Raw genomic sequence first — 14,063 nt, 5'->3', positions numbered from 1 at the left:
ATGATTGGTGGCTATAGCTCCCTCTGTATTTGATTTCCTATCCTATTCCATTTCAAACAAGACTAACTTTTGGGAAAGGCTTGAGCCTTTGAAAATCAAATTCCATTTTGTTGTCTCTACTTCGAAAACTGTGGCACTGGAGCCCATATTTACTTTGGAAAAAAGCAAGACAATAGCCATACAAACTCTCCAGTTTCTCAATACATAAACATGTGCAGGAAGAACAGAGCACTGGCCGTTCCACAGATGTGGAGAACCTCCTTTGTAGAGCCGGTAGTTGCTTGTCCACTTGCCTAGAATGCCCATCTCCAGAGGAAGAGTATTAAAAATGCACCTCTTGACCTCTCTCCTGATGTTGCTAGAAAGGCTTCTAATTAAATCCTCCCTAATGTGCCTTTTTGTATCATGGACAATATTAAGCTTGATAAAGAAGTGTTTTCCTTAAACACTTAAGGAAAAACTTAGTAGTGGCAGCTGGTCAGCTGTTTGACAATTACACCATATTCAGTCCCCTAAAGCTGTACTGTGAAGACCCATGGCAGGCCTCAATTATTCTCCATCTTATCCCCACAGAAGTACATGGAAAGTAAAATTCAGTCAGTTATTACAGATTTAGGAGTAAGGGAGTTATATCATCCTAATTTGCCAGAAAACTGTCTGAAGCTTAGGTTTTTGCTTTATATGGGCTCTGGGGTTTTTTTCCATCCAACAATTATTTTACTTGAGGTCAAATGAAAAAGCTAAGTTGGTGATATAAAGACCAGATATTAGATGTCTGGTTTTCTGATTACACAGGAAGTCAGGTAGCTTAAGTTGCTTGTCATTAGTTCCATTCAAACCAGTTGGTTTACATAAATCTCCTAACCTCTAGATATCATTGTAAGGAAGAAATAAAGATTTTTCTGAAGTAGAATAAAGCCAAGCTGCAAATAATAGACTGAAAGGTAGATTGAAACTAATCTTTACAGCTTAACCTCTAGTGAGGAGCCAAACTTTGATGCAAAAGACACTTAATGTATTAGCATAGTGTTAACAGCACAAGGCTGATTTTACATGAAATCTGGGATGGTATTTGTAAATGAACCAAAAGGCATTTAGAGACTAAATAAAACCGGTTTTATATCAGTTTAGTGTTCTGTCAAAAAGTTGCCTGTGAGGAAGGGTGTTGAAAGGACTGCTGAGATTCACAGAGTAATGTTCATTTGTGTTAGTGACTTCCAGAACAGGGCTGGAATCTGCCTCTGAGTATTAGAACAGCCTAACTGTGAAAAGCATCCACAATTTAAATGAAAACTAAGACTACCACCAGGAAATTTGGTGCATCATTGAAAAACTGTAAGAAATAAAAAGTCAGAAACTTAAATATTTATGAGGACTTTATTTTACACTGGTTTAATGAAATAAGAAACTGTAATACAGTAAGAAAAAGTAAAATTACAAAGCCATGCAGTGAAACAATGCAAATAACTCAGCGTAGTCAGAAATTAGGATCCTGTAAATATGTAGAGTTTGTTTCTGAACTACCTGACTAAAAGTCAAAGCTGATTTGTTTAAAGACAATAGAATTATTCCCGTGAGGAAGAAAAACATGTGACAGGAGAATCATGGCTTCTAACATAGTTCATTCATCGTTCATCATTTATGACATGGCAATTCACAACATAAAACCCTGGAATAAAACAAAATAAATCAAAGCCAAACAAAACAAGGCACATAATGTGATTGTATGAAAACTACAGTCAATACCATTTCAGAACAAGGTGGTAATTATTTACTGTGAATTACTGAAGGATTTGTACCAGTTATTAATGTAAAAAAGAGAATGTGAAGGTTTGAAAGAGTACCATGAATAGAAGTCTCTCCATATTTCTAAAGCCTCCTCAAAGTCAGAAAGCTTAACAACAGGCTGCATAACCAAATGATGCACCTGTCTGCAGTCAGGATTTGTTTGCCTTCCAGTGCATGGCTGTGTGCATGCAGCATCGTTATTTCAGCACTGTTTACAAAAGCTTCACTTGCAGATACCTACACTTTCAGTATTTGTTCTAATGAGCTCAAAATTCTAAACTGATTTACAGGAAAATGTCAACAAGGGGAAATAGAAGATTAAACTAGATTCAAGTCTGAAAAAAAGAGAAAAGGAAAAAAAATAGTAGTACCTCTCTGTGTCAGCTATCCTGCCCAGAGCTGGTAGAGTGTGAAATGTGACTTTATAGCTTAAAATATCTCACACAAGAATACTGCCACATGGCACTGCGTTCCTCTGTCCCCACTCACATTTTGTTCATTTTGATGAGTTACCCCAGGATGTAAGGCTTGTCTTAAGAAATCATACATACAAGGATCAAATTTTCCCAGCCCTTTCAAAGACAGTGAGATCAATCACTTGCTGTTATATTGGCAGCCTGTTAAATTGAATTTGGAACTGGACAATGTTTCAGTAAGAGTCACTGAAATTACACGTGCAAAATTAACAAACTCTGGTCGCTCACTCCATGACACATATGCATATCAGTAACAATGCATTGCTGTGGATGACTTTGGATTACTTGAAATTCACTCCTGTGCAAAAGGCAATGAAAACTGTATATGCCACTTAAATGGAGTAAAAATCACCATGAGATGAGTCAGGATTGTTAAAGAAACCCCTTAATTCATTCTAGCAAACTCAAGGATACAACATAAAGTAAAACAGTTGTCCCAAATATACATCCAGAGAAAAAAAAGAAAAGTGTGCAACTATTTGTATAATTAAATACATGCTGACCAAATATGAAAACTATATCTGCAAAACTATAACGGCTAGAGAATGTTCTTTATACCTGCTATTTATACTCCCTAAGCAACAGCTCCATTTGTGGTCTGAATTTATTGATAAAGAATGATACTTATGTAAAACCAGCTTTTATGCTATATAGGAAATATTTGTTTTCAAAGAAATTTAAAAGAAAATTAATCTAGAAATGAATACTCAGTAAGTGCAGATGTACATGATACACCATACTGAAAATGCTGTAGCCCTCATGACTGCTTAGAAAAAAAGACATTATTTCCAACTGCAGGTTTTGACATTGTGTTAAATTATGTTTAAAGAAATCATGTTAAACTAAAATCCTAAATTACAGACTATTTTTAAAATAGTGATTAAATTAGTTGAAACCAAAAGAAAGGAATAATTAGAATAACATTAATATTTGTACTAATTACTAGCTCTTAATTCTCTTTTTTAATTGTCCATAAATGGTTAATGCCAGACCCCTAAAGATATAGTAAACAACATGAACAAGCTATTACAAAACAAACCTCAGACCGTTAAATCTTTTAAATTCGCTGTTCACTCACACTCAGAAACCAACTTCTGCCACATCAAAATGGAAAAAAAAAGTAGGTTCTTTTAGATCTGTGCTTTGATTTTTTCCACGTTTAATCTTGTTTCAGAAACATTACTCCAAACAAGTAACACCCTAGCCACAGATGCAGATCGGAAAGGCTGGATGATTTGGAGGCATCTCATGTACTTGAGTATGTTTCATTAATACGGCAGTGAACTAAACTCATAATTTTATGAATTATGAATATACTAAATATCACTTCCGAAAGACAAATACCAATTAAACACTGCTGCAATAGTGAAAAATATGGCATGCAGAGATTTCAAGAGAGTTTATTGCTTTTTAACTAATCATGTAAGCAACTATTTTTGAGGGTAATAAATATTATCCCTCTTTTACAGATTTGGAAAATGAGGCTCTGCATGTGGTATATCCCAGGTGAGAAAAAGTTTGGTATCAGATACAGCTGAAGTACAGCAGCAGCAGTCAGGGAAATATTCTACTGGCATGTATCTGATCAAGGTAATAACCATCTCCTGAGAAATGGGACTGCTGTGACTAAAGTCACTTGGTGAAACTGTGCACCTACTGGTATTAATGAGGATTTACTGGTGACTTCAGTGAGGCCAGGAATTCATTCAATAAAACTGTACTAATGCAAATTGTACTATATACTGAAGTTACCGTAGAAGTCTAAAATGCTCATGAAACAACAAGCTACACAGCAGAGCTTGAATGTACTTTGTATAATGAGATAACCGCAAGGTACTGTAAATCCTGATATAGGAGCACAAGTACAAGTTTGCCTTTGAGAGTAAACAAGCTATGATAAAAATATCTTTTAAAAACTTCAGCTACCTTTCCTATATCTTCATATAGTAAATTAGCATGATGATACCATCATCTGCTCCTAAGCAGTATTACAATATATATGTCAAATAATAATATTTCTAGAATATGTGGCATCAAAGTTTGCATCTTTAGTAAGTATTTTCTACAAAAATAACTGAACTTTATCTCAAAACAATTATCCAGCTGTCTCACTGACAAATCTTTACTTATAAAACCCAAAGAACCACCAAGAATAATCAAGCCCTCTTAAAAAGTAAATAGGAAAATATTCAACAAAATGCAAACAAACAGCAATGCTTCTTTGCAGCAACTGTCACAACTCTCCACAATCATATTCCCTCTCAACTAAAACTTGCTATAAAACCTTGTTTACTTTGGTTTTATCCCTTAGAAACAATATGACCAGAACAAAACCAAGACCCTTCTTTGCAATTTTTTTCTCCTTTCATCTCATATGACAACTGGTAAATGCACCAGTGCACTGCCTCTTGGAAATGCCCAACACACACGGTGTTTATTAAAGGAACCCCTCTCAGCACCTTAAGAGGGAGCGTAAATTTCAGACTTCTCTGTACCTCTACAGGTTTGAAGAAAAATCTGATTCCTTGCAGGGAGACACCATCACAAACTCAACACCAAATGTGCTGTACATTTAGAGTTCTGCTGAATCACTGTTTTCCAAGACCTCTAGTGGCAAGGAGTCACCTAAACAACCCTCTGAATCAATGGTGAAGCTCTGGCTTTTTAATGTTTTATGAGCATTCATAAATTTCTGGAGGTACTTGGAGGTATATAGCCAGTGGTGCTTCAAGACATCCTCCATCTCATAGACTTTGGACTGCCTGGCATTCATTTTTCGGAACCTCCTAAACAGTTTGTTTCCAGACTCATTTCCTTCGCTTGCCCAGGCCCCAATGGACCCATCTCTTTCAATGATTTCAGGAACATGAGCAAGTGTTTTGTGGAAATAATTTGTAATCTTGCCCTCATATCTGTACTTGAACTTTGTCGATAAGAGTTCTGCAAAACGCTGTGAATTGTAGCTATACTGGCACAGCAGTTCTGGGCACTCCTTGGCAGGGCATGAGGATCGCCACACTGGCTTCATCTTCAGATAAAGGTCCATTAGTTCTTTCAGGGCTTCATGCCTTTCCTCACACTTTATTAATTCACACACTGCCTCTACAGTCTCTTTGGACATGAGCTTTCTGGCAAAATTTCCACTCATCTTCAACATAGGCTTCAAGTTCATCTTCTTCCTGAGGTGTTTGTCAAGAGCCAACTGCCACCTCTTCCTCTCCTCTTTAGACACATCAGGATTCTTGTAAAGTTCACCGATCTCCATCTGGAAAATCCTGTAGAATTCTGTAGCATTGCCAATGTCACAGTGCAATGCATCTATGGAGGGGACAGTCTCAATAAAAGGTTTGGCTGAAACACCCTTCACTCTGTCACGGAGCTCATCAACAGACTCGTGATATGGGTTGGACCTCCATATTTCATATCGCTCCAGATTTTCAGCATGGCTCCTGGTTATGGAGTGAAAGACCAGATTCTGGGATGCTTCCAAGCGGGTTGCATCACACAAGGTACAAATGTAAGTGGAACCTGAGGCCTCCAGCCCTTCCACTTCCCGCATGAGTTTCTCATCGTATCCTGTACCCCTAAAGACAAATCTGAATGTTCTCAGGATGCCTCCCATTTCAAGCAGCAGTTCACTGTTTTTCATAGCCTCTCTTTCTGCTATCAGAGGGCTCAGGATTGCTGTCAGAGTTTCATGATCAGATTCATCAGCCAGCATAAGGCATAAGGGCTTACAGCACAACTCTGAATTGGGCTTTACTTCCTCAAAGATCCTCTTGCTTTCATTCCCATGTGCTATAGAAATGTTCATGACTGTGAAGGAAAAGCGAACAGCCTTCTCTGGGACAGCAGGCCCACTTCCATGCTTCTCACTGACATCTCCCATTCCATCACAGGACTCTTTTACTACCACAGTGAAGGGGCCATTCAAATAGTCGTCCAGGTTTTTTGCTTTCATGCCTTCCAAGATCTCGTCTTCCATGTCTTTTAAGGCACAAACCAAGGCTGCATCATATCGGAATCTCTTTGCAATTGTGTCTACTGGGTAGTCATCAATTGAGAGTGGCAATCCTGACAGTCCATCTATAATTCCCACTTCTGTGTTAGTGGATACATTTTTCAGGGGAGGTTTCCACTCAAATGGGTGATAACCTGGTAGGAGGGCTTTCTCAGCAGTGCGAAGAGCATGCAAAGGTTGGAAGATCTGCCTCCCAGAGACAGCTTTTACTGTTCTATACATTTTATGGTACTGACTGCAGCTGAGAAATGTGTTGATTCGGATGGCCAGACAGACAGCAGGATGAAGTCCAGATCCCCTCCCTTGCATTATAGCCTCCAGTTCATCTGCTTGTTTGTGTTCATTTTTGGCTCTCAAAGCTAGCAGGAACAAAGTCATGCATACAGCCTTTATATCACCACCCTCTTCTTTCTCAGCAAAAGCTTTGACTTGACGCTTCAGTTCCCTCAGACGATGTTTCTGAGCTCTCCTTGTCAAAGACAGGAGGTGCTGCCTCGGTCGGCCACCTTTATTTATGCAGCTATAGAACTCTCCATCTTTCATCTCCCTGTGACCAGAGAGGTGTTGGCCATATTTTCCATGCAAGATCTCTTCATCACATTCCTTCACAGGGCATCTTATACTCAGGTTATCAAGGATGTTCAGGAAGGATTTCACTGGGATAACCAGATCAGTAGGAAAGCAAGGATACCAACAGGAGGGGCAATAGCTTCCCATAACCCTGATACATTTAAGGATGCAAGTTCTGCAAAACAAGTGTCTGCATGTTGTTTCCACTGGATCTGCCAAAATATGATCACAAATCTGGCAGCAGATGGATTTAATGAAATCTACTGGGTAATCAATTGCAAGCAGCTTGGTGCTGAGGTGTATGTCCTTGCAATTTACAATCTCTTTAATTAAATTTTTGTTGTTTATCTGTGCTTGGTTCTTTACACCTCTGTTTAGCCGAGCACGTTCCCCAGTGGTTTTGACACGTTTGCCACGTTGTACGTTTGGGGGCTGTTTCTTTCTCTTGACTCCTCGTCTGGTAGTATGGCACACATCACAGTTTGGGGAATGGGGTTGCCACTCCATTGTGCTGTTCCTAGGAAAATATACTTCACATGGAGTATTACTGAATTTTCTGTGCATAATACTCCAACAGTTGTGACAAAATCGAGTGGGATGGATAGTATCAACATCCCCTCGCACATCAATCTTGAAAACCTTAGCAATAAGATCTGGCCAAGAGGTTGCTGTTTTTTCTTTCTTTCTCAGAAGCAACAGAGTTTCATCATCCACTGGCCCATGCACTGGGTAAGTTCTCTTGTAACCATCAGTTTTAAACGAAACTCCACAGATGCGGCAGAGTTGCTCCAGATTGTTCTGATGAGCTCTATTGTCTTGTGTTTTCATGGCATGCACATCTTCCTCAAGTCCCTGCCTATTGCCCAATAACTCCATCTTTTCTCCTCTTGGCACTGCTTCATCTTTACGCAGGATGAATTCTTTGTTTGAAGAAACAGCCTCATCTGCCTGGTCTTTGTTTATGTGCTGGCTGTCATCAGAGGGTTTTTTTTCAAATGACCGCAATTTAAAAAGCTTGAATTTCCATTCAGAAAATTTTGTATTTGTATGCTGAAGTTCTTCAGGTAGGTCCATTTGTGATGCTACTGGTATCTGCAATCTCACAGAAACCAGATCACCTGAGAAACAGAAAGATGTAAGTTAGCTTATTTTCCAAAATAATTAACATAGCCATGATTTTTAATAGAACAGTTCTAATCGCTTTAATTAAGAACTACTTTGAAAGTCATTACTCAGCCAAGACATCTGCTGAACTGACAGGCCCAGAAAAAGCTGTCCACTCAATATATGAGATGAATCCCCAAATTTATTTTGACTTTGATCCTGAGGCATCACATGTCTATTTGATCACATGTGCACCTTACATTAAGCCATTAGTAATCCTGTAGTAAACATCCAAATCCGCCCCTTCCTTCTTTAGCTTGATGGAGCTTACCATAAGTAACATAGCTTACCATAAGTAACAATAGATAACAGCATTACAGTCTGAAAGTTGGTGATTTCTTTAATGTGAAACTGAACTCGGTGTCTGAAAGGTAGAATTTTGTGTGTTCATGCTATATTATCTAAATCAGCAAACCCATGGCTCTCGTGTTACTTGTCAGTTCTGAATCTGGTCAGAAGTGTTTCCTAGGTTTCCACATGGGCAGAGCAGCACATACCACTCAATCCCAGTGTAGACTTTATTCAGGCCCCAGCTTTGTAAGGCACTTTAGTGTATGTTTAATGAGTATGAGTCACTCCATTAAAGCAGGAGGAGTGCGTCCTCTGTTGATGCAAAGCACTACAGTTCCCTGAACTCCAAAGGAAATACAGCAATGCATACTGGCTTCAGATTTGATTGTGAGAGAATATTTATACATTGTACATTAGTTGTTCATTTAAGTACCTTGCTGAGATCTCTCTGTAAGGATTACTGGTACTGGAAATCTGAAAATGTCTGTGTAAATTTGACCCTAATTTTAACTTTCATAGAGGTGCAGCCAAAAGTAATATCAATGTGGTTTCCATGGAAATATGGTGTGTATAAAAATAAATACAAGACTTTCACCTCACACATGGAAACTTTTTGCTACGGCATCAGACCCAGAAAATAAAATTGTATAGAAACAACAAGAGTGACTAACCTATTTTTCATTACCTGGCTATGAGAAGTGCACAAGGTAAACAAACAGTATAGAGAGAATTCAGTTATGTTTTCTGACTTATTTTAGTTTTACTGCTCTGGTTGGTGTGAGTAATAAAAATGGGGAAGACTGTACCTTAAGACAATGCACTAGAACTAGAAATTACATAGCTGTGATTTCTTTTACTCATTTTATCATCAGTTAGTAATCCATATAACTTGCTAGAAACCTCAATTCAGTGTCTATTCAGAAGGTGTCCTTCATTAGGTAATATATCCAAGTCATAGTCCAAAGTGATGACGCCCAGGGTTTCTGAGATTATTTCATCTATAACCTTTCAATAAAACATCATTTCAGTACAGCTCTTCAGAGTCTGTTGGGAAAGGACCGCATGCATTCATTAAGTTCCACATCCAGAATGACATACCAGTCTGATTAGCTCTTTCCTGAAGAGCTGAGTTTTACTTTAAAATCATCCATTAGGCTTGGCAAGTAAAATTTAGGTTTGTTTTCTTCCCAGCTTCTCTTCACTCCATCCCACTGAGAACAAGCTGCCCATACCACTGTCCCCATCTGCCCACATTGCTCTGTCCAGCTGCCTGTACTCCTAATATCTCTGTCTGCGCTGCAGTCCCCTGCTGTTCATTGCTGATCCAGCCTGGCAACGAGCATGCTTGTATTCTGCTGTTCACAGATCTGTGAGGTGCAGCTGTGCACAGATGTATTCAGAGCATTACTACTGTCTCACTCTCTTGTCTGCATCTAGTGACAGACTTGGTGAAATTTATGCCCTGAGCAGTAACCCGTTTCCCCTGAACAGTTCTGTGTTCCTACCACCTGCAGAGTAATTGAATACCTAGTTGCCCTATACTGCCCACAGATCCTTCTCTTCTACATAACACCCCATGCAATTTTGTGTAATTTTACCAGTACCTCCAGAATCTCTTAAACCATGTGCAATGCCTCTTCAGGATGATATCAAAGTCATTGTAAAGGAACAGCCAGCACGGCGTATATTTAATGCAAAATACTTAATACTTTCTCTGCTCTTCTGACCCTTTGAGTAAGAGCCACTGCAATGCCATACTCATCTCCAAAGCCATGACCTGACTCTTGCTACTAATCACCAGCTCAAATGAATCAGACAGGGTTTACCCATGCTAAAGGAAAGTTCAAGCAGTTTTTTCTTTTCCTCTTTCATTGAACATGTCCTGGAAGAAATGAATGACAAAGACGCCTTCTCAGGTTATCAGACCTTCACCTTCTGCAGTAGTTAATTGTGGCCAACAGGCCGCTCATCAAATGCTTTTGAATTGTCTAGCTCCCGGGCAGTGGAGATTACAGCAGCTCTCTTGGGAGAGCAAGAAATATTCCCAGTGCTAGGAATATTTCATGCTACTCATGCACAATTTGCCTGTGTTCTGTTATTCTAGTTGGGGGTCATGCTGAACAATCTTTTTTCACCTTGCCTACCCCTCTCAGATTCTTACAGAGGGAACCCCAGGCATGAATCTCCAGCCATGGTTATTTAATCAACTCAAACAGCTGTGTTCAATATCGTCTCTTTTTCTCTTTAAAAGGGAAAAGAAATCCCTTTTTTCCCCCGGATCACAGTATTTCATTCATTTCTGAAGACAAGCAAGATTGCAATACTTTTGTTCACATCAGGGAAGACTTTGCTTTATAAAAAGGCTCACCAAAATGAATGGAACAACTCTGAAGTGAGGAAGCACATATAAAATCATTGACCTGCCCATTAAACCAGGACAAGGAACCAACACTGGGATGTCCTACAAGCACCTGGGATGCTGTCATTAATACTGCTAGCCTACCTTCAGCTCGCTGTCAGTTTGTAGAACTGCTGCTATGTCTGCCCAGTTTGTTCCAAATGTCAAGCTTGTTTGCTGTCTCTCATGCATGCTCTCACTCTTTCTGTGTTCCCTCTGCTTTTTAAAGACACTGCAGTGCTGTTTATCTCACTTATCCCTCTCCCTCTGAGTTCCCCATACAACACTGGTGCTAACCACAGTTTATTTGAACTGAACACAATAGAGAACTCTCAAATCCAGGTGGCACCTGGCAATTTATGAGGCTTAACCACAAAATTCATATAAACAAGGTCATCTTGTGTGAGACTCCTGGGCTCTGAGATAAGTATGCAGACTCTCTCTGAGGAGCACCTGCACTGTTTTTTAACACAAAGTTTGCATTTAGCTTTCTTCTCTGTAGTTTCATAACTGGTTTCTTCACTGTTAACTCTCTGAGAGGAGAACCTAGTCTTGGTCACACTGGTGTTCCACGTCAAAGCTATTTCATTGAAGGCCAATGTCTCACTTCCCCAGCCAACCTTTTGCAGTTTGGGTGAATCACAACAGGGATCACAAAATATCCGTGCTTCTGATGCCAGTATTTAATTTTCATGGATATTACCTCTGGGGTCTTGAAGGCCTAGGGCAGGCAGGACAAATCAACAGTATAAAAGTTAGTTACATACTTGTTGAGTAACTGGTAGGTATTACACCAGGTATGGGCCACAGGTGACCACAAACATTGGCCACTAGAGTCTTTTTCCTGAAAGCCCAGGAATAAAACCTATGTTTGGTCTCCACAAAGCAACTATCTCAAAAACCGACTCAAAGTGGAAAGATGCTGTCATATAAGAGCACCCTGAAAGTTTTCAGTCTCCACACACAACATTGTACAAAAAATCTAGTGATCCATTAGGTCCTTTCAAATGTGAACCTAAGTTCACGCTCCAGAAGTAGGAGTTTTCAATAGCAGAAAAACCACATAAACACCCAGTCATTTCCCTTTTTTTCTGGAGGCTTTGTGATGCTGCAGAACTCAAAATCCATTTCTGACTTGCACACTTTTCCCTGAGAAGGTGGCTGAGGGAGGCCACTGTGCTTACACTGCAGCTCGGGATCTCCCAGTTAATGCACCTCTTACCTGACAGCAACTGATGTCAGCCAGAAGAAGAATCAACAAAAGTTGTAGTACTTGATATTTGCCGTAGCTAAAATAGGTGAGAGGACTCACACTCCTTTATCTACTCTGATCTTACAACGGTTTCAGTTCTTAGAGTCATAGAAGCCTCTAGGTTGGAAAAGGCTCTTAAGATCATCAGGTCTAACCACAAACCTAACATGGACGAGTCCACCACTAAATCTTTTCCACAAGTGACACATCTGTGTGTCTTTTAAATATCCCCTTGGGACAGTGACTCAACAACTTCTGTGGCCAGCCAGTTCCAATACTCTTCAACCCTTTTGGTAAAGAATTTTTTTCTAATATCCAATCTAAACCTCTCCTGGTGCAACTTGAGGCTATTTCCTCTTGTCCTATCACTTGTTACTTGGGAAATAGCCCGACCCCAACTTGGTACAATCTCCTTGAAAGGAAGGCAGTTGTAGAGAGCAGTAAGTTCTCCCCCGAGCCTCCTTTTCTCCAGGCTAAACAACCCCAGCTGTATCAGCTGCTCCAAATAAGACCTGTTTTCTAGACCTTTCACCAGTCTCATTGCCCAAGCACTTCAATGTCTTTCTTGTAGTGAGAGGTCCAAAAGTGAGCACAGGATACAAGGTGCAGCTTCATCAGTGTCTGGTCCTGCTGACTACACTACTGCTGAAGCAGGCCACGATACCATTTGCCTTCTTGGCCACCTGGGCACTGCTGGCTCATTTTGAGCTGACTGTCAACCAGCACCTCCAGGTCCTTGTCCAGCCATTCTGACTCAAGCTATTCTTGTTAGATGGTGCCTTGGAGAAGTGGTTAGTCCTGCGTCTTTGGGCCTCATGAGAGGCTAACAGCACCTGCAAACCAGTGCAAAGATTCATGTCAAAGCAAGTAATGTATGGAGAAAGGAAACTAAGTATTTATGGAATATGCAGTGCAATGGGAACGTAAAAGGGTTTAGAGACAAATATTGAAATCCTTGCTCAGATTTGTGACACACTCAAAACCCTAATATGAAATAAATCCCAATCAGAAACATCTGAATGGCAGTGTCAGGATAAAGTAGAACAGAAGCCCTGGATGTCATTCCAGGCCAGGACAGTGTGGGACAAGGATGTCATGGCTGAGGCATTTCTAGACATCTGAGAACATTAGATGGGTAGGGCCTGAGCTCACCTCTCTGCTGTTTTGCCTGAACTTCCTAACAATCTACCTATTTTTACTATTCACTCCCTAGCACTTGGAGAGACCTTTTAAAAAAAAAAAAAATCAGGTCGAGCTTCAATGCCAGATATCAATCAAAATCACTCTCTGCTGTCACAGACTGATTTCCTCTCTTATCTTGAAATGGCAGGCACAGTTCCCTGACAATATGCATTGTTAGGGTGGAGGAATTTGAGGCTCTTTGAGAAGTTTCACAGATCTCTCCCTCTGGGGTGTTTATTCCAAACTTCACCCGGGTAGCTGGCTGCCTGTCCCGTTCCCCCTGGGAGCCTGAGTTCCCAAGCAAAACCACACTGTGCAGGCATCAGCTTCCTTATCAAAGGAACTACATGAGCATGCATAAGCCTAGTCAAGTGCTTTTCTTCCAAGTACACAGGAAATCACCTTGGAAAAATACTGTCTCGTAGGGATACAGCAGGCAGCTAAAGATTTTAATTGATCTCAAATTGCTACAGCTTTGGGCATGTTTTGTGTGCGTAAAAGTACAATTGCTGAACAGTTTGAGCTGCATAGATTCAGTGCTGGAAAATATTTTCCCTGTGCAGCTGGCACCACCGAGTGGAGAAAAGCATTTTTGCATTAATTTCTGTTACAGCATGGACATTAATACGTGGTAATAGGCCCAAGCCTTACAGATTTGGAAACCCTTCTGAATAAAAAATTCATTTATTCTTGGAATTAAAACTCCAGATAAGTTCCTTGAATTCTCGGTTAAAACAGGTTGGACATCAGTGCCCTTGACACCTTGCAGATTACAAAAAATAGTAATTCTCAGATATACAAAACCCACCATCTAAGGATATCTGTTTTAAAAACCCATACAGTGATAAATTTCCTTGTTTTACAGCTCATGAAAGCAGCATACAGTATGTTCACTTGGCAGGAGAAAAAGGGTAGCTTTGA

The 14,063-nt window shown here is 40.0% G+C and overlaps 1 protein-coding gene across 1 annotated transcript; it reads right to left on the bottom strand.

The window, feature by feature from the left end:
* Window positions 1-1,363: 1,363 nt before the first annotated feature.
* Window positions 1,364-10,916, bottom strand: RAG1 (recombination activating 1). The gene is made up of 2 exons (XM_066187862.1): window positions 10,814-10,916; window positions 1,364-7,973 (listed from the first exon to the last, which is right to left on the bottom strand). Exon 2 carries the CDS (start codon window positions 7,927-7,929, stop codon window positions 4,837-4,839), a length of 3,093 nt encoding a protein of 1,030 aa, XP_066043959.1. The 5' UTR covers window positions 7,930-7,973; window positions 10,814-10,916; the 3' UTR covers window positions 1,364-4,836.
* Between the last annotated feature and the right edge of the window lie 3,147 nt (window positions 10,917-14,063).

Source organism: Chamaea fasciata, unplaced genomic scaffold (genome assembly GCF_029207755.1).
Source record: "Chamaea fasciata isolate MVZ Bird 193981 ecotype frontalis unplaced genomic scaffold, bChaFas1.0.hap1 SCAF_7, whole genome shotgun sequence".
Taxonomy (NCBI): domain Eukaryota; kingdom Metazoa; phylum Chordata; class Aves; order Passeriformes; family Sylviidae; genus Chamaea; species Chamaea fasciata.
Note: the sequence above shows the minus strand (reverse complement) of the source record. Positions and strands in the feature narration are given on the sequence as shown.